A 24388-nucleotide genomic window follows, 5' to 3' on the forward strand; every position below is an offset into this window, starting at 1 on the left:
CTCTCTCTCTCTCTCTCTCTCTCTCTCTCTCTCTCTCTCTCTCTCTCCATCTCCAAGGACGGGCTTCCACATTGATGCCACTCCGGATGGTCAGCACTGTCGGCGTTGCCATGGCAATGTGTATCCGACTGTGTGTGTTTGTGAGTGTGTGTGTGTGTGTGTGTGTGTGTGTGCGTAGAAGGAGACAAACATACTTGGACACGCCCTGCTTTTCTATCTTGTTGTGTGGAGGAACGACTGGTAACTTGATTAGGGACTAGACAGGGCTGCCGTCCTTGTGGCTTTTACTGATGCTGAAGGAGAGACGTGTCATCCTCAAACTCTTCTTTGATTGCGGTCGACTTTCTCTGCAACCTTCACCTTGTTTCATTCTTCCCTCTTCCTCTTATTCCCATTCCCTTGGTTTGTTTTTTAGTTCCTTTGCCCAGCCTTCTTCTTTACTTATATTGTCATGTTTGCTTTTTTTTTTATTATTCCTCCTCGCCGCCTTTCTCTCTTCTTCCTTGCCGTCCTTATCCCTTGATAACCCCTCCACACCACCCTCCCCTCACCCCTTGCTCCACTTTATTAAGCATATTAATAGGAGGTTGTGCGGAGACAAATGTGCTACTGTTTTCTCCCCTGCATCAGTCCTGCTGATTGGAATCCATTCTCCCTGCTGATCCAGTGTGGGTGGTCAGACTGGGATTCATTATTGTGTTTATGTGTGTGTGTGTGTGCGCATGCACACTGGCGATGAATCAGAGTTTGTCTGTGTGTGAATGTGTTGAGAGAGAGAGAGAGAGAAGGGGGGTGGAAGAAACACTTCGGGTGTGAGAGTTGGCAAGTGTGTCACATCGCCTGCACCTATGGATCTCATGGCTGCGGATGCATGTCGCCTTGCTCATTAGGCGGATTGGCGTGCATGCGCTCAGAGGAGAGCGTTGCGGCCTTGGCAGGAGATCCGAGGCTCGTCTGATGCCCGCTTGAATCAACGCTGTGTGGCACCTGTCGGCCCGAGACACGCACACACACTGTGACGTGCTGAGATTCTGTGACACTGTGTATGTGAGCGTGTTTGTATCGAAGTTGCGGCCCCTGTGGCAAAGCTCGCGGCGTAGAAATTGAATTTTTTATTTATTTTTCTGCACTCTTGTGCCACTTGATACACGTCCTGTTTCGTTGACGGAGCTGGCTGCCAAACTCTTGAGTTTTCTTCATCTCAATCTTTGGCTCCTCATCCTTCTTTCCTTCCTTCCTCTTCCCCCCTCTCACTGTCATGTCTACCTGTGTCCTTGAGACGGGTTGGATGCCCTCCCAGGATGTTCTCATGGGCTGATTGGGATTCCACTCCATGCCAAAAATGTTACATGAGAAAGTTTTTTTTCCTTGTAATCCTATCCTACCTATCCATCAAACTTTTTATGACAGTAGTGAAAGAGACGTCTGTCATGTCACATTCTGTATTGTTGAATTAATTCTGGGTAATGGTAACCAAAATCTTCAGGTGGAAACTTTGCAACCTCCTGCTCCAAGTGAGGTTGAAAAAGGCTCGACTGGGAACAATTGCCCTTGATCTCAAGCCAGTTGAGATTACTTAAATGGGTCACCTTCACGACTCGACAGCTTTGTCATGCAGAAACAAACATACAGAAACAAATGTGGTCACGTACAGTATGTGTGTGTGCTGGTGTCATATCTGCCTTCTCCTTGGCCATAGCCGCTATGAGTGTGTCTCTACATCTTCATATGGCCTTGGGTGGTTTTCACACATACTCATGATAACTACACTCAAGCCTTTACTCCATGTGGCATTACCAAATGATTACCTATGTGTCAGACATTCTCGACACGTCCCCATTCATTTGAACACACATTTGTATTTACATCACTGGAATTGATTTTTTTGCCCTTTTCCCTCTTTTTCGTCATATTTAACTCTACGAACAATCATGTGTTGGATTGAATCTAAACCAGTCCGAATCAACATCATAGTGTTTTGTGTTCAGTGATTCTAGTAATTTCAAATTAGTTTGTTTAGTCTACATTACTAGACCTAAAATCAGGACTGTCTACATTCTGTAATGAGAGAAATATAATTTTTCCAAAACATATGACAGTAAAACAGTGTGGTGTAAATTGTGGTGTCCAGTAGAACCACAGCTCGGGTGAAGTCGCCTCGCTCTTCCTCTCACCTCCAGAGTTTACTGTTCCTGCTGCCCACATCTCCATCCAGCATGTCACCCAAAGTTACCGCTCTGCAGTGCATATTATTATGAGCATTACGTAGAGATTTGATGAATGAATGGTGAGAATTTTTATGATGGAGGAATTACAAGGTGCTTAACGATGCAACTCTGAAGTGCAACACACATATTGCACATGTTGACGTGTTTTGACATTGGGATGTAAGAGAGAGAGACGTGTGTTGTGCCACTGGTATGTGTTGCCGCAAATACTGGTTTTCCAGTGTGTGTGTGTGTGTGTGTGTGTGTGTGTGTCTCTATATTCGCTCAATCGTTAAAATATGTACGCCTTTCTGACTGTCAATACAAAAGAAATCTGTGTTTTGGTGGTAACAAATACACTTTGAGCAAGTGTCTAGTCTTTCTAGCACTTTCTACGTCAGCGCTGTGTGAATGCCTGCAGAAAGGATGCGTTGGAGCTCAAGTAAAAATGAGTAGTAATTGTCCAAGTATCATCGAGTACCGGGGGCCCCTTATGATACTATGATTACAGGTTCTCATCACTTCAGCCCCCACCAAGTAATTACTTTTAAATGCACAGGCAGTTTCAGCCACCAGCTAGCTGATGACAGGGCATGGCTTGGCATGGCACCACGCAGCTCTCCCTCCTCACCACCTCCAAACGTCGTTGCCCTCATCGTTACTGCCAGAATCCTGTTTGATTTGTTTCTGAAAGCATCTCCATGCCTCACAGGGAATATTCAGAGTCTTTGTTTCCACATTTAGTTCCCTTGTCTTTTCGCCCCATGAATTTCACCTCTTCAAGTGATATTTCAATAGTTTAATTTAAGAAGCTGCCATGGCTGGGCATCTATTCCCTCATTACGGTGTCATTTCTCTAATTTCACCAGAGTGAAAACAGAATCTTGATGCAGAATATGCATTTGTAGAACATTAAAAAGAAATCATTGCATAATATTTATTGCTTAGTTTTATTCCAACCTTGAAGAAAAAACGCTTATACTGAAATTCAATCTAGGCATTGGTAATATAAATGTTTGTTGCTCTGTGTATACAGACACACAAACACATGTGCCCGATCCCCCAATTGTCCCTCAGGCCATGACGCCACTCCTGACAAATAGAGCTGACCGCAGTACTCATTTCTTTTTATCATGGCGACCTCGAGCAAGCAACAAACACATTGCCACAGAGATGGATCTGTTTGCACTGAAAATGTGATTTGTTCCAGTATTTGGCTGAGATCAGAGGACACTGCTTTGCCACGCCTTTGATATTGTTGCTGAGGGCTCATCAGTGGTGCCTGACCTGCCCATCGAGGGGGGGGGGGGGGGGTCATGTTTGTGATGCGTGTCTGAATCAAAATTCCTGTGGAGACTATAATGGATATGTCAACTCTACACAGGGGAAACGCATAAAACAGACACCGTGAATAAGGACACACCTTGCGTCTATGTTGTCTCTCTTTCTCATCATTTATCTAGGGTTGGACACTACATTTGACTTCCTGCAGTGAATACTGAATGTGATCTTTCCTTGTTAGTTAACAGTTCAGTATGTGCAGCATCGGGGGAAATACCTATGTTTCCTCTATGAGGTCTCATACCCTGAGACTTCTTGTTACTGATGTCACAGAAACCAGCAGGACTGATCCATTAAAGGCCATCCTCTGGGAGACGAGAGATGAGGCCTGAACAAATTGTCGCCACTTATCACTGGGACACGCTTTGCTCTACAATACCGCAGGGAGCAATTTTATGGCTAGGACTAAACTCTGTCTTTATTTCACGTAGCATGGAAATAGAGCCTTTAAAAGGAGGTGGTGGTGGGGATGGGGAAGGAGTGAGGAGCCAGAGGGAGCGTGAGAGGAGCCAGAGGGAGCGTGAGAGCCACAGGATTAGGGAGAAGTGGGAGGGTGACAGAAAAAAAAATATTTTTCTAGGCTGGGCATTGCTTATTTACTTAGTTAAGAGTTTTTCTTTGTGGCTTTTAGCCAAAGAAACTAGTAGCCACTGTACACTGCGCCTCTTCCTGTTGAATTGTAAATATAATTCTCTAACAGAGTTAAGAATACAGGGGCTTCACACTAACTCGCCATAACTCACTTTTAACCACATAGCTTCTAGTTGTCAGTCCCATACGAGGCTGCCTCAGCAAAACCTCTTACCTCCCAGCTGTCCCCTGTCTCGTCCTGATGACTCTTTTTTTGTTTTAGTTTTTTCTTTAATCCAGTTGCTCTCACAAAAACACACACACACACACAGTATGAGTCATGCACAGCATCAATTTGGCATGCAGCCCACTCTCCTAGAGCGCTGCCTTTTTTGATCAAACTAGATTGTTGGAGCATTAAAGCCAGTAAGAGCTCCTGCAGACAAACAGGTAAATCAATCGTTTACTGTATGTCTGTCCCCTGAAGATGATTTTTGTTTTATTCCAGAAAAATCAAATTGAATCATTTTGTTTTTGCCTCCCTCTCTCCTCTCCTTTGCTCACTTTGCACTGCTGTAGATATTGGTGTGTGTGTTTTGAGAGCAAAAAAAAGTCAAAGAAATGGAAATATCTCATCATAGCAGATTGATGTCAGTTTCAATATCTGTGAGGAGGCTTCCACTCAGCCGTCAATGTCAGTAGCCTAATACTGGCAAATATGTGTGCGTGTGTGTGCTTGTGTTTGTGTGGGTGTGGGTTTTAGGCTTTCGGGCTGGTTTCTCCTACAGAATTGTTTTTCAAAATAAATGTTTTTCGAAAAGCCTTGACATTTTGTGCTTGAGTGATTTCTATGATTTTGTACTTCTTTACAAATATGACTCACTTCATCTTTATATGTGTGCGTTTGTATGTCCTTTTCCATTTTTGTTTGTTCAAAATTACCGGAAACAGAATACAGAGTAGCATGACTGTCCACTGTTGGTAATGTAGGAGTGTGTGTGTTCCAGCAACCATCATTTTGAATGAGCTAAATTGGACAGAGGCCTTGGAGGATGTTTTCCGGAAAAACAAAGAGGAAGATCCCTCAATCCTCTGGCAGGTGTTTGGCTCGGCCACCGGATTGGCTCGATACTTCCCAGGTGAGCCGCTCAGCAGCCAATGGGCTTACTCCAACCACCACTGACCTTCCTATAGTCGGGGACAAAGATGTGCTGTTGACTGGCTGAGAAAAAGGCATACAAGTCACGATTTACTTCGAGCATCTCTCATAAAGTTCTGTTTTAAAATCGTGCATTTCTTTATCACCACAAATGTCAAAAAGTCAGGAGATTACTTTTGAATTGTCCTCTATAGCTCAAAGATTGCATTAAAGGAATAGTTTGACTTTTTTGGGAAAACCATGATTGTATAGCTTAGCTTAGCACAAGGGCTGAATGCATGGGGGAATGCCAAGTCTCGCTCTGTCCAAAGTTCAAAGTATTTTGATTTTGTACCAACTAAACAAAGGAGATACAACAATTATTGAACTTTGGACTCAGGCTAGCTTCCCCCTACTTCCAGTATTCATGCTAAGCTAATAGCCTCCTGGCACGGTTTGCATACACAGCAATCAAAGCAGTGTCAATCTTCTTACCAGTAAGAAAGCAAATAAAGTAGATTCCTCAAAAAGTCCAAGTATTCTTTTAATATAAAATATATTAAGATAATATTTAAGCTGATAGATGTAAGACATGTTTTAAGCCACTAACTTGACATTCAAGTACTTCTTGAATCTTAATGTGCAGTAAACTTTCCTTTCCCCATTTCATCCTTCTGCCAAATCACAGCATCCCCTTGGGTCGACTCAAGCAATTTAGCCAATAAGATCGACCTCTATGATGTTCGCAGGCGGCCGTGGTGAGTGTAGACGCTCATTATGGAAAGTGCAGTTTTGTTTCTGTGTCTCTAATCATCTCCTCGTCAGTCATTTCTCTAGTATGTGTCAAGGGCAGACACGTGGCTCATTCACTCTACCTGTGTAAATCGAATTGTCATATTACACACTCATTAGCCAAAACTCTTCTTCCATGTTGCATAAACTGATTACACATAAGGACATCGGCAAACGCACAGAGTTTAAAACAATCAAATCCAGGTCTCTAACCAAATCCAAACCCACTCAAACAAACGCATCAGAGCACTAAGATGGTTAATCCATTTTAGATCAAAGGGTACCAATACGAACGCTTCATTAGTCTCCTAAAAATGATTCAAATCTGACTGGAAGCCATCAATGCTCTATTATTTCCTTAAAAAATGGTTTTAAAAATACTTTCTGAATTATAATTATTCCCTATGTGAGCTCAGTATTCACGATCTTCGTGTGTGTGTGTGTGTGTGTGTGTGTGTGTCTGTTATTACTCACCAGGTACATTCAGGGGGCAGCGTCACCCAAGGACATGCTGATCCTGGTGGACGCGTGAGTGACGACCTCATGATTCATTACGGTCCGATTTTATTTTATTTTGTGCGCCAGGAGGCCCTGTCGCTAACTCTCTGACTGCGCTGTGCTCACGGCTGCCTCCGCATGCAACACTGGCGAACAAATAGCAGTCAGTGTATCTTGCGACTTCATCATTTACAGCCCAGTTGTTTCTTCCTGTGATGAGTGATTTATGCCTTTAAAAGTTCAAGGTTTAGAATAGCCAAGATGTTCAGAGAGGATTGATGAGGCTTATTAGACGTTAAAAGCTGCCTGTGTTATGCTTGGGTGAAAGAATCATTAGAGGAACTCCACTTTTTACCTGCAGTGAACCAATTAAGCGCTGTGTTTATAGTTCCATCGGTGCAGGGTCCCCATCTTGTTTTAGCAAAGACTTCAATGTGAGCACAGATATTTTATTATTAATGTTTAATGCTAACATTCGCAGTTTGTGTGTGTGAGTTATTAGCGGGGAAAAAATGGTGATGGCACTAAACTCATGTCATAAGAGTACTAATTATAGCATTTTGTAAATGGCGTAGATAATACTATATCTAGTGTGTAGGCAGAAGGCTTTACAGATGGTAGTGTCAGTTGTTGAGTCTGTTCAACCTATTCGGGCATAGTAAGATGTCTTGGCAACTAGCCACCTTGCTACAGAATTTGTAATGCATGATCATGTTTTAGAGACCCGCTGATCAGGCAAAAGGTCCAGCTGTCTTGTACACAGAATATCAAAAGACAAGTTGACAGACAAATGTCAGGTTTAGTTTCACATCTATATACATTTTCTTATTTGACTGTGGTGGCATAAGAAAACAAAGGAGCGCAGACATATTTTTTTAGATATATATGCATACAAATGTGATATATGATATTGTTTTATTTTGTAAAACCAAAACATCTTTGTGCCAAACTGCAGGAGTGGCAGCGTTTCGGGTCTCACCCTCAAACTCATCCGCACGTCGGTCAGCAAGATGCTGGAGACCCTCTCTGACGACGACTACGTGAACGTGGTCTATGTGAGTATTCCCGCAGCTAATACTTTGATTTCTTCTCCAGTGGAAATAAACGTGGCTCATACTAGCACTTACTTTAGAAACAAAAACCTGTCCATGAAGTTCTTATGATTCTGTGTGTGTGTTGAATTTCCAGGTGCACACATTGCTGAATGTTAATGTGGACATTATGGCTCAGTTGTTTGGTTTGAGTCAGTGGTTTAAACATGGCAGTGACCTTTTGAGTGACTCAATGTACCGCACATGGATGGATCTTTATTATGGCTGCAGATGTGCATGGATGCAGGCATGCTTCTGTGATCATTTGTCTGACTCAAAAGAATTTGTGCGTGTGCATATATTTATATATATACTCTGTATGTGTGTATATGAGTCTCAAGAGCTGAGTCCAAGTATGTGTGCCTAATAGAGCGAACGCATGACACAGCTTGAGCAAACCCTGAAATGTCAGGAGATAAATTTGACAAATGAACGTGTGCTGTATTTATGACCCATGCTTTGAATCAGTGGCATGTAAGGGAGAAAGCTATCCCGCCTATTTGACATTCTGTAGAAATCTCAGGCGCAACAGATTTACTGACAACTGGATTGAGGAAATATTCATCTATCATCATTTGTTGCTCCATTGCTGCATAAGTCAGATTCATGCTTCCTGGCACTATTAGTTGTGTGAAGGAAAAAAAAACAACACACTTTTAAGTGGTTACAGTGGTTATTTCCTTCTATTGGAGGAGTTTGTGAGCGGTCTCGAAGATGTTCTATGGGCAGTCGCACTGGGAATGATTTGCAGGACTAAAATACTTAATTTTAGATTATTTTTAAAAAATCTATAAAAAAAATCTATAAAATCTACGCCTTTATATTGTTGCCAAGCAACTATGAAACTGGTGTCCTTCACTTAATGAGCGCTAATGTTGTTAGCTTTCCACATATAGGTATTTTCTGGAGGAAAAAAGAGTGAAGAGAATTAAACACGACCATTTTTTCCATTGAATACAACAAAAGAAGATCCTCTTTCTGAAACATTTCCTTCTTTATCTATTCAGATAAAAATAAAAAAAGATAGACCAAAAGTTTAAAATTGTGGGACACATGCTGACTCTCTTTCTTGCCAATAGCTCGATGAGATGATCGACACCGCTCTCGTGTCTGTTTGTAAGATAAGGCTGCAGCTAGCAGCTGGTTAGCTTAGCTTCGACACACTACTCATTTGCATACTGCTTTAAGCTACTCTCTTGTCTTTTTGCGATCTGATAAACTATTTTCTCTGCTCTTACAGAATGTAACATAACAAGGCGACATTTACATATGTTTTAATGAACGAGTGGGGCATGGATCACCAGTGCTTCTTTTTTGTTATTAGAATGCATTAGTCCACCTCCAGCATACATGTGGCTGCAATCCTCCCCCTATTAATGCCCATTTTTCTCTTTTTTCCAAAGTTATAAAGTTACTAAAGATGCACATTTTAAAAATACCTCGCTCCAGTTACTTGCATACATCATGTACGTTGATGTGCCTGCCCTCTATGTAAAATCTCCTTCTTAATCCTTATTCGTCTCCTCTTTGTCCCTCTAATGGAAGGGGGAAATTAATGATTTTCATAGTTTGCTTTCCAAATAAACCATTAATTACATTTTCTTTCACTTCCCTTAATAAAGCAATGGTTTATGTTTTTGTTTGGAAATTTCCAATCAGCTAAGTGAACGGGCTTTTGATGTTGATTAAATAAGGCAGCGGTGTCATAAGTATATTGAAGGCATCCAGCTCAGTTCGTAGACCTTCATAAGCATTTTGAAGATTCTTTTGAAGGTAGGCTACAATCTGTTACAGCCTTTCATAATAGAGTAGTACAGTACATCTATTCATGTATTTCTGGATTAAGCAAAACGTGTCCTGTGTCCTTAGAGCGAACATATACAGTATCAATCATTATCATTATGCTTCCTTTTGCAATAGTATGATGTGCTGTGACTACTCCGAGGTGTCTCACTCACACATGCGTAAACACACACAACTTTTCAACCAGAGAGAGTGAAGACAATTCTGTAACACCTACAGAACCTTAATTCCCTGAACTTGAATACAGTATAACACCTGTGATACTTTATCTTTTTATATACACAAACGTATATAAAGAACATGCCCTCCTACAGTATGCTGTTCTACTGAGCTTGTATTACGGTGTCTGAGATATTTTAAGATGTCTTCTATAAGTCAGAAGTTCTAACGCACACTGCTTCACATTGTTGTGTGTGTGTAGGCGTGAATCTTTTTCAAGGACAAATGTCTTGGCAGGATACTTCTGCCAACATGAATAGCAACATTGAATAGGTGGAAACAGTCAGTGTGAGCTGCAGCATCCTTCGGCGTTCTGAAAACGTAACCCCATGTGAATAAAAGAAAAACAGCAAAGAGATGCTGATGGTGAAAGTGTGTCCTTTGCTTGCGCGTCCTGGCTGTTATGGTCCTTGTTATCTCAGTTTTTGCAAATGTTTCGAAAACATTCCTTTATGCTTCTGAGAATAACTTTGCTTCTTCTATTGTAACCAATGCCCCTTTTAATATTTGGGCTACTTTGCCTCTATTATACTAACTGTTGCTTTAGCAACTCACTTAAAAGCTGACAAAACTGTCAGTCATCTCAGAATGACTTGACTTTGTAGCGACCCCTGTCATTGTACTCAATGATCACAGAGTTTAAGTCTCTCTAAAGTCTAATCTTGTCATTCGTATTTGACATTTTATGTAACGTTTTTTTTCTGTGCTTTTATGTAATCTTTTTTATGTAATAGAATTCCACCTAGACTTTTAGATGATAAGGAAGACTTGAGCAAAATGTAGTATTTGTGGACCTTTGTGCATTTGTTTTTCCACATGATCATGATTGCAAAGCTGCAGTCTAGGCTAAAACAGATGTTGGGTATTAATGAGCCATGTCCCAGTCTTCCATAGGTACTGTGTGTGCGTGTTCGTGTGTGTGTGTGTATTGATAGGGTTCTGTCTGTGCCTCCACATTAACTATTCACTAATATTAATCTGCTTTACATGTAGAGCTGTATGATTGTAATGTAACCAGTCAGAGTAATGTCTGTCTCTATGGCATAATCCCTCCATAATCAAGCTCTTTGTTTTGTTTTTTTACCTCCTTATGCCACTGTTTTCACATCCCTACCTGCTCTCCTGCCAATCCTTCCTTCTGCTCCTATAGCTCCCTTCGGTCTGTGCAGATTTTGATTAAGACTGATTTCATTTCACACATGACAAATTTTCAGCAAAGCCAAGAATTTAAAAGTCATTAAAGTTATAACATTTTGCCAATAATTATTTTATAATTTATTTGATGTAAAATGGAATCAATTTAATCTCTGTTACCTTATCTTAAGCCAAGCCAATATGTTTAGGGGACACCGCATGACTCCGTGACAGAGAGAAAACAGGCCGCATATTTAACAGAAAATATGTGCAAGTGCCTTCCCTCCACTTCCCATCATCCCTCCTTCCCTCTTCCCTCCAGTTCAATGACAAGGCCACGTACGCGGCGTGCTTTCAGAACCTGGTGCAGGCCAACGTCCGCAACAAGAGGATGCTGAAAGACGCTGTGCAGAACATCACAGCCAAGGGTATCACCAACTACAGAGGCGGCTTCGAGCTGGCCTTTGAGCAGCTCGCGCAGGTAAAGTGTCAGCGTGGGCGTGCGTGGTGGAATATCTGTGTGGTATCTGAAGAACATAAGGGCGTAGGAGTCTATGTGTAGTCGTAATGTTCAGGACGTTGCTGTCAAGCTGTTGTTGTTTGATTATCCTATCCGACAATGGCTCTTGGAATGTGCAGACCAACCCAGAGGCTTGATGAAACCCTGTGAAATCTACTTGACAGTCTGATATAAGTTCTGTCAATTTACTTTATGATTTTCATTCAATTATGAAAATAATGGCGGAACAAAGGACTCACTGACAACTCAATCCCAGTGTCCTATTTTAAGAGTGAGTATATGGCGTACTCTTGTGGTTTTTTTTGGACATTGCAGATGTTTTGTAGAAGAGCTCATGTTTCCCTTGCCATCTTCTGTAACTATACATAAATAGGCATTACAAGACCCTTGAATTATTTTTGCAGCCGCTTCTTCAATCTGTCCCTAACAGCAATAAGAATGTGTTGTTCTATTGTTTCCCTCGGTTAAATAGTGGTTGAAACACAAACTTTGTGTCCCCTAGATGAATGTGTCAAGGGCCAACTGTAACAAGATTATCATGCTCTTCACTGACGGAGGAGAAGAGAGGGCGGAGGAGATCTTTGAAAAGTACAACCCAAAGCAAGCGGTAGGACCGTAAACGCAAGATGTTCAGAGAGTAGACGACAGCAGTCTTTGCTTTTGCACCATATTCATTTTACTCTTCTTCTCCTCACAGGTGCGCATCTTTACATTTTCAGTAGGTCAGCACAACTACGACAAAGGACCAATACAGTGGATGGCCTGCGCTAATAAAGGTACGACGTTTGCATCAGACATGCGCCGCATATCTGATGTGTATTCTTCAGCAGGATGAAGAAAATAATATAAAGAGCCCAACTGAGATCTAAATGTAAACAAAGTAATGTTGATGCCCTGACACAATTTGGTTTCGTCAACCTAAAGAAACAGACAACATTAGAATAGTATATGAATATGCCGTGTTGTTAAAATGTGCTCCACTTATTCGGCCATTTGAGCTTTTTGACGGGGTAATGCCATCTAAATGAAGTCTCACAATGAATGCTATAATAAGCTTTTATCTTTGTCTCAGGGTACTATTATGAGATCCCGTCTATAGGTGCCATCAGGATCAACACTCAGGTAAACTCAGATTACGACACGACCGTAATTACTCTTATTTATCTATGAATGGCTGCTACTTTACTCGTCTGTCACTCCAGCCCTCTCCCTGGCATACTTTACCAGTTGTGTATTGTGCCCTCTTGTGGTGGAACGACCGATGTGCATGTGATAAATTTAAAAAAAACTGATGCCGGTCTCTCGTTCTTCTTTCCAGGAATACCTGGATGTTTTGGGCAGGCCTATGGTTAAGGCTGACAGAAGGGCCAAGCAGGTTCAGTGGACCAACGTGTACCTGGATGCTCTGGTACGTCATGTGTAATAACAGACACACGTTTCATGTAAATACAGAACTCACTTCGTGGGAAAAAGACATTGGTAGTCAAATGTAGAGCTCTGCAAGAATGAGAAAAAAAATCTGTTTTCTGTCAGACAAAGAATTCCAAATAAGTCTTCAACATTTTCTGTTTGTCATCCCGGTAAACTCAACTTCAACTCTGTTCAAGCAGTGTTTGTGAAAGGACATTATTTTAAAAGAAATGCTGCATCCACAAGTTTTTTGTGGTGCTTAGGCTTCTGTCAAGATGCACTTTTAGGCGACAGCGTAGATAAGAAACCGGTCTGGTAAACTGAGCCAAATGGTTTGGGTGTGTTGTCATTCGTTCTACTGATAAGAAGCTGTCAACGTTTGTGACTGTGTTGACCTGGCCCGGCATCAGAAATGTCTCTGCCTTTTGTAACGGTAAACAGCTCATTTTCAAGCTGCAGCTGCTAAATGTTTTTTTATTAATCAGAGGAATCATTTAAGAATTGAAACACACCATGAAGTATGCTGTGAATTTATATCATGAGTGTGATTGATTGACCTACATTGCTAATAACTATTCAATATGTTGTGTGTCTTCCAGGAGCTTGGCCTGGTGATCACTGGCACTCTGCCCGTCTTCAACAAGACCAACACAGGCTCAAAGGTAGACAAAAGACTTTTGGATTCTCATGTTGCTCAATTTATGTGGATTCAAATGAACCAATTCATTTTATAGACACATTCATTGTAAGTTCTTTCATTCTTTTATATTAAACATGCTCATTTCCAGAGTGTTTCTTTATTCACTCACTCAGTTGAAGCTTACATTTACTGTACATCTGACACTTTGACCCCTTGGGAGAATTTAAGTCTGCAGTTTTTGTGACACGCTATAATGTTTACCAGACTAAAAAAAAAAATAAGCAAACACACAACCTGAATACTACTCAATCATCGTCTCATCCTTGACTTTCATCCTCCTCTGTCTTGTGGCTCTTCCTTATATCCTTTGTTGACGCTGAGGTCCCTCAGAGCTCTCCTACGTGCCTCCACAGGAAGACGTTCTAGCATGCCATGAAGCAAAAAAATCAAAAAGAGATCAAACCTGCAGATCAGAGAGACAAATGATCCGGTAGCTAAGTGCTTCAAGATGCGGTTACATGTCTACCTCGAAGGACTCGGGGGTTACCTCCGCTATGGCTGAAGATGAAGGCTGGAAATGCCTTGTCAGTGACTCATGGCGGCATGTAAAGCTTTTGGGAATGAGGCTGTCCAGATTTCTATTGCACCCCATTTCCGTGAAATCATTCAGAGTGCGCAGAGGGACTTGACTCATCCAGAAAGAACAACAGGACTCCTAAGTGGGTCTAACAGTGACTCGTTCTACCCCTGACTTCCTCTTCTTTGTTTTCTTTCAGAAATCTCAAAACCAGCTCATCTTGGGGGTTATGGCTATTGATGTCTCCCTGGAAGACATCAAGAGACTGACTCCTCGGTTTACTGTAAAAGCACACACTACATAAATAAACACATAGAGAAACCAGCCTGTTTACACAGTAGATAACATAGTTGGTACCTGGGTTCCTCCATCATTCCTTTCTCTGTATATTTCCCTTTTTCCTGTAGTTTGGACCAAATGGCTACTACTTTGCCATTGACCCCAATGGATATGTGCTGCTCCATCCAAACCTCCAGCCAATGGTAAGACAAATCACTCGACTAAGACATCACCTCTGCTGCAGATACAATGGTGGCCTGAATTACCACACTGGGTTTTTGTTTGTGTCACTTGGCGGACTTTTCAGTTCTTTTTCTAAACTGTCCCTATGACACGGGTCCAGAATGATGTTTGTTGAGACATAGCAAGATGTTTCTCTTCTGTAGGCTCTTCTTGTAAACCACGCATGCACACATTGGTCACAGATGTTTACATCTTTCAAAAGTCAGCGTCAATATTTACATTTCTCCATGATTGGTTCCCTGTCACAAAAATGTAATTATCAGAATCTGTTTTGGAGACAATGTGAATAACCGATGTTTACTGCTTAATTTTTCTCCTTAAAGTCAAAACCCACTGATTATAAATGATAGTAATTACTTGCATTTCCATGTAGACTGCCAAGTTTGATGAACCTGTAACGCTGGACTTCCTGGATGCAGAGCTGGAGAATGCGATCAAAGCGGAGGTTTGGAAAATACATTACTCAAAGTCTTGTGATTCCATGAGCTCATATCAGAAAGAACAAAACAATAATTTCTGAATATGGAATTATTATTTTTTTTTCAAATTGGTTAATTGATTTGCGTTTGGTTATTTGGTCAACAGATGAGAAAAAAAATGATCGACGGTCTAACAGGGAATTACACAATACCTGGATTGGTGAAATCCCAAGATGAGGTAATTTTATTTTGAAACAACGTTGGAGTCCATGACAGTTATTCACACTTTGCTGAGGAACTGTAATGTGTACTGACCAAACTGCTGCTCTCAAAGCGCTACATTGACGTGGGTCAAAGGACGTACACCTTTGCGCCAGTGAAGGGGACAGATTACAGGTAAATATCATATGTTAAGTATGAAGTGATGAATCCGATGCATGTGTTAAGTACTGTTTACCAAACTTCAGACTACAAATAGAGGAACTCCAGACACAGTTTGCAAAATGTTCATCGTAATTGCACAAAACCCATTTTGTTCTCTTTAAGACTGGAGCTAGACTGTGGTCTTAAGTTCAGGACAATGTCCAGGCACACTTTAGAGTGATCTAGGGAAGACATGAGGGGCGGAAATTCAGCCTTCTGTTAAAAAATGCTTCGCAGAACTTACTGAAAGATATGCTATGATGATTTGCTTCCCAAAACAAAGAGGGGATCATGCAATGTTGTTATGGTAATGTTTTCACATGTGAATCGGTTGGTTGAGCAAGGTTATGTTCATGAAGTTATTGCCTCCGACAATGAAATGCTTACATGAGTCAGCACTGCAGTGAAACAGAAATAGAGATTTACAAAAATCTACGCAAAAACTTTCGTAAAATAGTTGCAAAAAATGATTAGATGATACTATATATAGAAGTAATAATACAAATACATGTTGTTATGATATTTTGTGTTTTTGTATGTGTGTGTGTGTCTTCTCTCAGCCTGGCTCTGGTCCTTCCTGACTACAGTCTGCATTACATCCGGGCCAACATCGCTGACACCATCACCCAGGCAAAATGTAAGCGCCACCTAAATCAGTTTAGTCGCCTGTTCCATTCTTAGTTTTTCCACTCAGTAACATTTACCTTTCATTAATACAGACAGTAGACATATGTTGCTGGTTGGAAAATGATTGCTAATGTTCTCCAGTGACATTATTGCTCTCCGTGTAAGGCTGAGAAACACTTGTTCCTCAGCTTATGGTTCCTATCCATCGCGTATAGTGCCCCATGCACATACAGTATACAAGCACATGCATCTACACTAACCCCCTGCATGCCCTCGGCTCTTGTATGGCAACGCACACCCTCTTTTGTGGTGCTGTTCAAAGTTTTTTGTTGCCAGACAGCGGGACGAGTGGCTCCAGTGTCCCCTTTCACACATCATCAATTCATTTACAGCTTAAATAACTTGCTCTATGTGTGTGTCTGTGTGTCTACAAGTGGCTGTGTGTATGTGTTCATGATCAAGCCTATTGGACAACATACAGTAGATCAGAGGTTCCATATGTGTGGCGTTGTCGTCTGATGTCTCTTGAGGCCTGTCTGTTCCCACTAGTAAAAGATGTCATTGACTCATAGTGTTACACAAAGGACAGTTTTATAGTGTGTATCTGTGTGTGTGTGTGTGTGTGTGTGTGTTAACTGCAGATGGAGCCATCCCTGTTTTAGAGTCTGTCCCTCTGTCCGTGTGTTTTTCTGGTCTGCCTGGCTGCACTCGGTAGCCAAAAGTGGGCTTTAAAGAGCGTTTTTTGGTGACTTTGTAATGCACAGCAATCAATGAACAAACTATTTTCCTGAAGTATATCGTACATTAGAAGCATAATTTCCCACCTTCAGCAATTGGCTACTCTTTATTCCAGAAAGCTGGGAAAGTCAACTGGCAGAGACGTGAAGCTTGCATGACATTGGTAATCCATCACAGTGAACATTTCATCGCCTTCAATTTTTTTGCGAGCCGGTGTTAATTACGTGCGTTCGTGAGCAGGGACCAGTTTCTGTTTGTTGATGCCTTAAGCATGTTCAAATGTCTGAGTTGTTTTTGTTGGCTCGGCAGCTGAATGAGACAAAATGAAAAATGACACCAGAGGACGCAACAAAAAAAGACGATATCCGTAAACTTACTTACAGAGAGAGTAACGAACTTTGACAAAATAAAGGTAAGAAATGCAAGTATCTGATCTGATTTCGACATAAATAGCAGACAATGGCTTCTTAAATAGTTGGGGGGGGGAAAAATATGAACAATAGTTGTAATTAATGCTAAAGCATGGACGGCCAGTGATTAGGTCATTTTTATATTATGAAGCCACTGTGCACACAGGCTCCATTGTCATTTCAATGTCATTCAATTGCAGGAGCCTTACCTTATCTGCAACCATGCCCACTGCAATGCCAAAACCCAACTCTAAAACCAAGTGCAATGGATAATCTAGTTAAGACACTTTGTGTGACTACATGAACTACATGGTTTTTTTTTTCTCCACTACCTCGTAATTTATACACACACACACACACAGTACATCTCAACCTTCTTAAACTCCAAGTGTTTTGTACTTTTGTATGCAATATTCTTATTCAAAAACCCATTTGAATAAAATATTGTGGGTGACCCTGTTGTCTTATTTCCTTTACTGCTCTCTTTTCCAAATCCCTCGTTCCTCCTCATCTTTTTATCCTCCTCCCTCCTCCTGTTCTCCTGCCCTCCTCAACTCTTGACCATTCCTGGTGTGTTGGAACCCCCCTGCAGCGTTTTTGGGCAAGTATTCTCCTCCTGTGCTTTACCTCCTAACCCCCCCCCCATCTTCTTTCTCTCACACTACCGGCAGACTTTGGATGTAACTTCACTTCCAGTCGGTTCATCATATGTGGTGTTGCGGACTCATGAGCACAGAAGCACTTTGTTTTCTGTTTTTCTTCATTTAGTGGCTTCTGATTAATAATGACAACCCCGTTACACTGAATCAAGCTGGCGTCTGCTCTCAGAAGCAGCGCTTCGCATGCAATGCGCGCCCACACAGCGTGTCGCAGATGGCGTGGGTGTGTGTGTGTCTGTCTGCGCAATGCATGTATTTGACCCCCACCTGTTCCAACGGCCCTCAGATGTGGTTTTGGCACTAAACTGTAGCAGGAAGAACAGAGGACAGGGTGTTTGCATTATTTAAAGGTGAAGCCATAAAGGAGAAAGCTGTGAGTCTGCACCACAAAACATGAGTCGGTGTGTTTTCTTTAGTTTTCTCTCCTTGACTCACTTTGAGTTTTACAACCTTGTTAAATAAGTCCTAATGAAAGACAGGATCCCTCTTAACACACTGAGCTCCATCTCTTCTGTACGTCCTTCTGTGTGCTTTGTCATCAGTCCTGTCTTGTTTGTGGTCATTGAATCAAAACTCTCCACAGAACACATTTAAGCTCCGTGGTTTAACTGAAACTGAAGCCCAATTTCTGTCTGCTATATACTATTTCCAAAGGGCGAACAAAAAATGTCACTCAAGTGAACTGAAAACATATCATGTCCTTATCCCCACATGGATTTGTGAAGTTGATGCAGGTCATTGACGTCAACGTTGCTGTGTGTGAGATTGATTCGTGCTGAAATCCATTCCCTTCAGACGGATTGTAGCTGCATGTCTTAGATATTGAACTGATTCAGTTATTCACGAAATGTTAACAAAAGTGGCAGGAACGTCATTGTCGGTGTGAAAAGGCATGAGAGAGTGCAGGAAATATAAGCAGTCGTCACTCCCCAGATCTCCCTGCTATCCATCATTACTAAATACAATGTTGGATTAGTAAGTGGTGACCGAATATCTAAAGAAAAAACACATGGGTGCAATTATTTCCCAATCATGACCACCAAAGAGGACAAGGAGTAGCCCATGTCGTCATGAGAAATTTAGCTGTACAGTATAATCAACTGTCGACGCGACATGCTTTGGAGAATGTCAAAGGAACGTGAAGGTTATGAGCTGTGGTTCATTTTCTCCTATGTGCAGTATTGTAATGCAAATACATCAGTCAAGTGCAGTAACTCCACAGATTTACTGTATCGCTCCACCAAAAGCATGGTAATGCTAAAAACACGTCTGCATCATAACGTTAAAGATGTCTGACCACATTTTAAGCCCACTCTTTGTGTTCTCCATCAGCACTGTCTCCATTTACATCCAAAGGCCTAAAACCGTTTGTTTGGAGTGCAATATTTCTATTCAGGACTCGCTCTCTGAATAAAATATTGTGTCACCTTTGACCCCTGTGGTTTTACCCTGTCTTTTTTTCCCCCATTCTTTTCCCTCTCGTCTTTACCTCCCCGGGGGATGATTCTCTTGTTCGCTCACTTTCTCTCTGCTGGGATTTTTTTCCACTCCAGGGAAAGATGGCAAGTATTTTTTTCCTTTTTACTTTCATGTCTTTCCTCTTGTTTGTGAGCCTTGTTGGCCCAGCACGTCTGGCCAAACCTACTCTGGTCCTTTTTATTGATAACTGATTTTCAGCTGTTTGTGTAAGACTGTATTCTTTAGTGTTTCATTTATGTGCAGTGTAAAACTGTCCAAAACTTTTGCTTCGGTTAGTCATTTTTATGATTTATGTGGTAAATATAGCTTTTGGTTTTTCCTATTCCTCTTTGTGGGTACCGAAACTTTACAATTCTACCTTGCATTTTGACTCAGGACCTTAAGCATAAGAGTGAAATTGAAGGCATGTGGCCATGTTGAATATATGGAGCTATGGTGCTAATGTTTTACCGCTCAGAGACGGAATCTCATTTCAGTTTTTGGTGCACGTAGGACATATTCAACAGGTGTTACATTCTACCCTATGGAGCACTATCTCAGCTACATACAATGATTATTTCGGTTTAATGTAAGCCTAATATTATCCTGCATGGGAGGAAGATCAATAATACTTTATACCTCTCACCAGTTTCTGAAAGCCTGATGGCGGACAAGTTTGATGAATATGGCTATACATTTATCGCACCGAGGTAAGCCGGCACGTAGTTTATTCTGATTACATTTTCCTAACCATTAGAAAAACATGTTTCCTTTAAACTTCTAACATGACGACCATGACTATACCATGACTATACCATGGCATAGAGGCAAATTTCAACCTTGTGAATCACTTGTTTTTTTCTGCTTTCACTAAGAGAACGCTTTTGTTTCCCACAGGATGTACTGCAAGGACTTAAAGCTACCTGACAAGAACAAAAACAACACGGAGTTCCTCATTGAGTTCAACGATTACATTGACACAAAGACTCCAAACAACCCCATGTGTGAGTATCAGAAAATGAAGAAATGTTCTCCGAAATGCTTCTTTCCACCTTACATGCTCCTGGCGCCTTTAACTAAGGCATTTATCTTGAGAATAAAAGCTTTTACACTGGATGTTATTGTACTCCGCAGTACACTTGGACCTCATTCTCGCTACAGGCTCCTGCAGTATTTGCATCTCAAAGAGCCGCTAAGCTTTACAGTATTTGCTGTAGTATGTATATGTGAATGAATCTTAGCCATCTGGCTTGACATTAAGGTGTGCATTGAACATTTAATGGAAGAGCGCCAACAGAAACCTATTCCCAAAGGTCTCTCTTTCCAGTGAAATACAAGTCTGGCTTGATGGTTTGGTGTGCATGACCGGGCAAAGCTTTGTGATGTGGAACCCCTGTGTTCGTGTTACCCATTTGATGCTAACTCTAAAAGTCTGACCATCACACGCCTGAGTGCACATGTGTGAGGCACGTCGGCTTAGATGTGACACACGCTCACACACACACACACACACACACACAATATTCACCAGTAATATGCCTTCCACACCCCACCTATAGCCGCTCGACCTCATCCAATTACCGTGTGTTTGTGAGAAAGAGCAGGACACGTCAAGCCAGGAGCACGAGAGGAGCAATAAAACACAAATCAGGGGCCAGTGGACCTTCTCCTAAACATCTGACCAACGCATTAACATCCTCGCCATTTCTTGTACGCTCATTGATATGCATCGCTCACGTTTTGTTGCCCATTGAGTTGAACAGAAAGGTCCCCAGATATTTATAAAAGATCTGCTTTAATTTTGGTTTGACGAGTTCAGTTTGAGAGCTTAGTTCGAGCATCTCAACATGATCAATCCAATAAAACTTTTCACCCAATTGAAATACTACTTTCACCATTATTAGCTAGGACTCCATAGGGAGTTCAGAGGGAGAGAGACTATGGCCCATGTGGACTATTGGCGGTCTGAGTATCGTTACACACTTTACTTGGTTAAGCCACTGCAGTGGCGAAGAAGTTAAAGTACATTAGGAATTCCTGGGCTGCCTTCAATAAAGGATCGCTAATGAAAACCACTGCACGAGGAGGGAAGGTGGAGTAGGGGGGAAATAAAGTGTTACACCAGCTGTTTTCTCTGATGTGTGTGGTGTGTCATAAAGGTTTGAGTAGGGTGGGGGTATAGCGACGAGCCTCGATGTTAATGGACTGAAGTGGGTCGTCTCAGAGTTCAAAGTGGCTGGCAGTGCCAAAAAAATGGGCGAGCGGCTTTTATCTCTTGTTATTTTTGTCATGTGGTCTTGTCAGACGTCTTGAAAAAACAATTTGTTAAACCTATTCCAACCCACCACCTACACCTTAGCAGGATTTGCCGCATTCATCAATACTTTTTGTGACTTTAAATACATATTTAATTGCTCTAGCTTCACTATAAGATTGTGTCTGTTTTGTGTCTGAGATACAACCTTTTATTCACGGACCTACCTTCTTTCTAACAGAAGTCATCCCTTGGTCAAATTGGTTCTCTTTCGTTCCCTTAAACTTAGATTGCATTTGGACCTTTTAGGTGCTTGTAAGTCTAGCAATATATCAACTGAAGCTAATTCCTACATTCCAATTTACGTTTCATTTTGGATGGATTAATGCTCCCCCGGCATTTGTCTTACATATTCCAATTACAGATTCTTCTTTCGCAGACTTTTTAGGCTTGTCTAAAATAAGAAAAAAACGATAACATCATCTTATAAAGATGAGACACTTAAAAGACAGTTAATCATTTACTTTCTTGACAGTCAACAGACTCACAAATGGTATTCAAAGATACAGTCACATTAAGTTTAGGCTCAAGTGATGTTTTGCTGTTTAGGTAATGTAGAGCTGGTGAACCGATTGCTCCTGGATGCTGGCATCACCTCGTCTCTGATCAAGCATTGGAAAACAACCGAATTACAGTAAGTGAAGAACAGACATTTTGCATCTTTACCATCAATGATGTTTTCATGATCCAGCAAAACATATGGAAATGTGGCATACATTTTTTGTTATTTGGTAATGAATGTCCAAGTGAAAATGTAATACAGATGGTTCAAGTATTTCAGCATCACCAGTAAATGTCATGCAAGCATAAAGCACATTCCAGTTTTTGTAATTGTATGCTTTATTGCTTTATCTTCTCTGCTTGTCAGGCATGGTGTCTTGGCCAGATTTGTTGCCACCGATGGAGGGATCACGCGGGTCTACCCCAAAAGGTACTTGTCAAGCTCATGGGAAGGAGGGGAGCAAGGGAAGCATAATATGTTCAGGATAATCTGATAACAAATTATGATGTGGTCTGCTAAGAAACCTGCAGCTTACCCATGAAGTGCTTTATATTCTATAGATATCATTTTGAACATTCATTCCTCCATTCATTGTCATTTGTTTGAGTCTGAGTCATGATGGTATCTGGTGAAGTAAAGCAGGCCAGTGACCACCCAAAGACTGACTATAGATGAGGGTTGGAATGTAGATTAACTGGTAAATTGAAAACCTCATTATCATGCTTGCATCCCTCTTCTGAATGACAGTCCAATATAATGACCAGTGGTGTAGTAGGTCTGAGAACAGGACACTGCAATCTAATCAGGATAAGGTTTTCAGTATGTTACAGTGACATATTACATGTCTCGAATGTTTTTTGAAAGTAGAGGATGAATCAAAGTTCTGAGATTTGGAATGTATTGCAGACATCAAGGGAGAAGGCACATATACCTTGGGAGTGACAAACATTTTTTGTTATTTGTGTTTAGGAGCAGGAAGCTCGTCATGAATTACCAGCATATAACATGTGTTCAAGATCAGTGAATAGAGCAGGGTCATCTTTAAGAGACAGAAATTGAATGTAAGGTTTCATCTGCATAAAAAATATATTTTTAGCATCATATTCTCAAAGGATATTGCCAAGTGGAAGTGTTTAAAGGGAAACTGAAGTAGGCCCAATACAGGTCCTTGAGGTACCCCAGAGGAGATATAATGACAGTCAAAGTTGCTATTATTGAACATCACTCACTGTATTCTATGATGTAAAGATGACTTGAACCACAGCAATACATTAATTAATGCTGATGCAAATTTAGTTTCAAGGTGATCCGAAAGAATATCATGGTCTGTGGTGTTGAAGGCAATGCACGGATCAATCTGGACTATGAGGAGTAATGTGGGACAGCAATCACCAGATTGTTAAAGATCCCCTCCACTCAAAAATACAATATGCTAACTACACTTCCAATCCTGATATGTCTGCTAATCTTCTTGTGTGTTGCTTTGTATAAATGTGTTTGACAGTGCTGGTCTGTACTGGGAAGAAGCAGCTGAGACTTACGAGTCAAGTTTTTATAAGAGAAGTTTGGACAATGATCTGTACATCTTCACTCCAACACCCTACCTCTCTAAAGAGAACAGTGAGTAAAAGCCAACATAAATGTGTGTCAGGTGTGTTTTCCTAGGACTCGATGTGTATGCACACATATACAGTGTTATTCTTCATCTTACAGCAAGTGAGGACTCAGTTCTGGTGAGCAGAGCAGTGAACCTTAACATTGATGATATCATACTCAAACCCGCTGGTAAGGACACACACACACACACACACGCACACAGAAGTGTATTTACACATTTATACTCCTCATTTCTCAAGTTGTCTCTCTTGTTCTGCCACCTATGTAGAAACGCATTCACACTTACAGCTGTATGCTTTATGTACACGCCTATATTTGCAACTCTTTAGTCTCAACCCATAATAATGCCTTTTACTGTAAATCTTCTGACACACACACACACACACACACACACACACACACGGACCCCTATTCCTCATTTGTCTATTTCTCCCTCTGTCATATACACACAAACACACACACACACAAACCACACATCAAATTGTCTGCTCTCCTGTGATCCCTGGCCAAGTTTGCATTTTCGAAGTTCAGAGAGTAAAGTTGACACAGAGGTCCAACATGATCTAGGATGTCTGGCTTTTGTGTTTGATCCCAGTGGTCGGTGTGAAGCTGGACATTGGTGCCTGGATGGCGAGCTTCATCAACACCACACAGAAGATCAATGTGAGTGGATTCTATCTGCATGACACAAGGATATAAACATGGTCCAGATTATCGATCAGACGTTTTATTACTTTTTCTGCTCTCCTGTATTTTCAG

The 24388-nt window shown here is 41.3% G+C and overlaps 1 protein-coding gene across 4 annotated transcripts in view; it reads left to right on the forward strand.

The window, feature by feature from the left end:
• Nucleotides 1-24388, forward strand: part of cacna2d1a (calcium channel, voltage-dependent, alpha 2/delta subunit 1a) — a 72264-nt gene that overhangs the window by 36946 nt on the left and 10930 nt on the right. For 2 of the 4 annotated variants that reach the window (XM_031858826.1, XM_031858829.1), the window contains exons 7-31: nt 5126-5257; nt 5945-6014; nt 6526-6576; nt 7502-7601; nt 11116-11274; nt 11816-11920; nt 12011-12089; nt 12386-12435; nt 12632-12721; nt 13323-13385; nt 14140-14223; nt 14348-14422; nt 14836-14907; nt 15048-15119; nt 15216-15277; nt 15865-15941; nt 17672-17680; nt 19292-19300; nt 19846-19906; nt 20094-20200; nt 22060-22144; nt 22379-22441; nt 23517-23632; nt 23726-23797; nt 24225-24292. In XM_031858826.1, coding sequence (XP_031714686.1) covers nt 5126-5257; nt 5945-6014; nt 6526-6576; nt 7502-7601; nt 11116-11274; nt 11816-11920; nt 12011-12089; nt 12386-12435; nt 12632-12721; nt 13323-13385; nt 14140-14223; nt 14348-14422; nt 14836-14907; nt 15048-15119; nt 15216-15277; nt 15865-15941; nt 17672-17680; nt 19292-19300; nt 19846-19906; nt 20094-20200; nt 22060-22144; nt 22379-22441; nt 23517-23632; nt 23726-23797; nt 24225-24292 — 1931 coding nt within the window. The remainder of the gene's footprint in view (nt 1-5125; nt 5258-5944; nt 6015-6525; nt 6577-7501; nt 7602-11115; nt 11275-11815; nt 11921-12010; nt 12090-12385; nt 12436-12631; nt 12722-13322; nt 13386-14139; nt 14224-14347; nt 14423-14835; nt 14908-15047; nt 15120-15215; nt 15278-15864; nt 15942-17671; nt 17681-19291; nt 19301-19845; nt 19907-20093; nt 20201-22059; nt 22145-22378; nt 22442-23516; nt 23633-23725; nt 23798-24224; nt 24293-24388) is intronic. The other 2 variants (XM_031858827.1, XM_031858828.1) reach the window with 2 other exon arrangements.

Source organism: Anarrhichthys ocellatus, unplaced genomic scaffold, assembly GCF_004355925.1.
Source record: "Anarrhichthys ocellatus isolate YVR2014 unplaced genomic scaffold, GSC_Weel_1.0 scaffold21, whole genome shotgun sequence".
Taxonomy (NCBI): Eukaryota; Metazoa; Chordata; class Actinopteri; order Perciformes; family Anarhichadidae; genus Anarrhichthys; species Anarrhichthys ocellatus.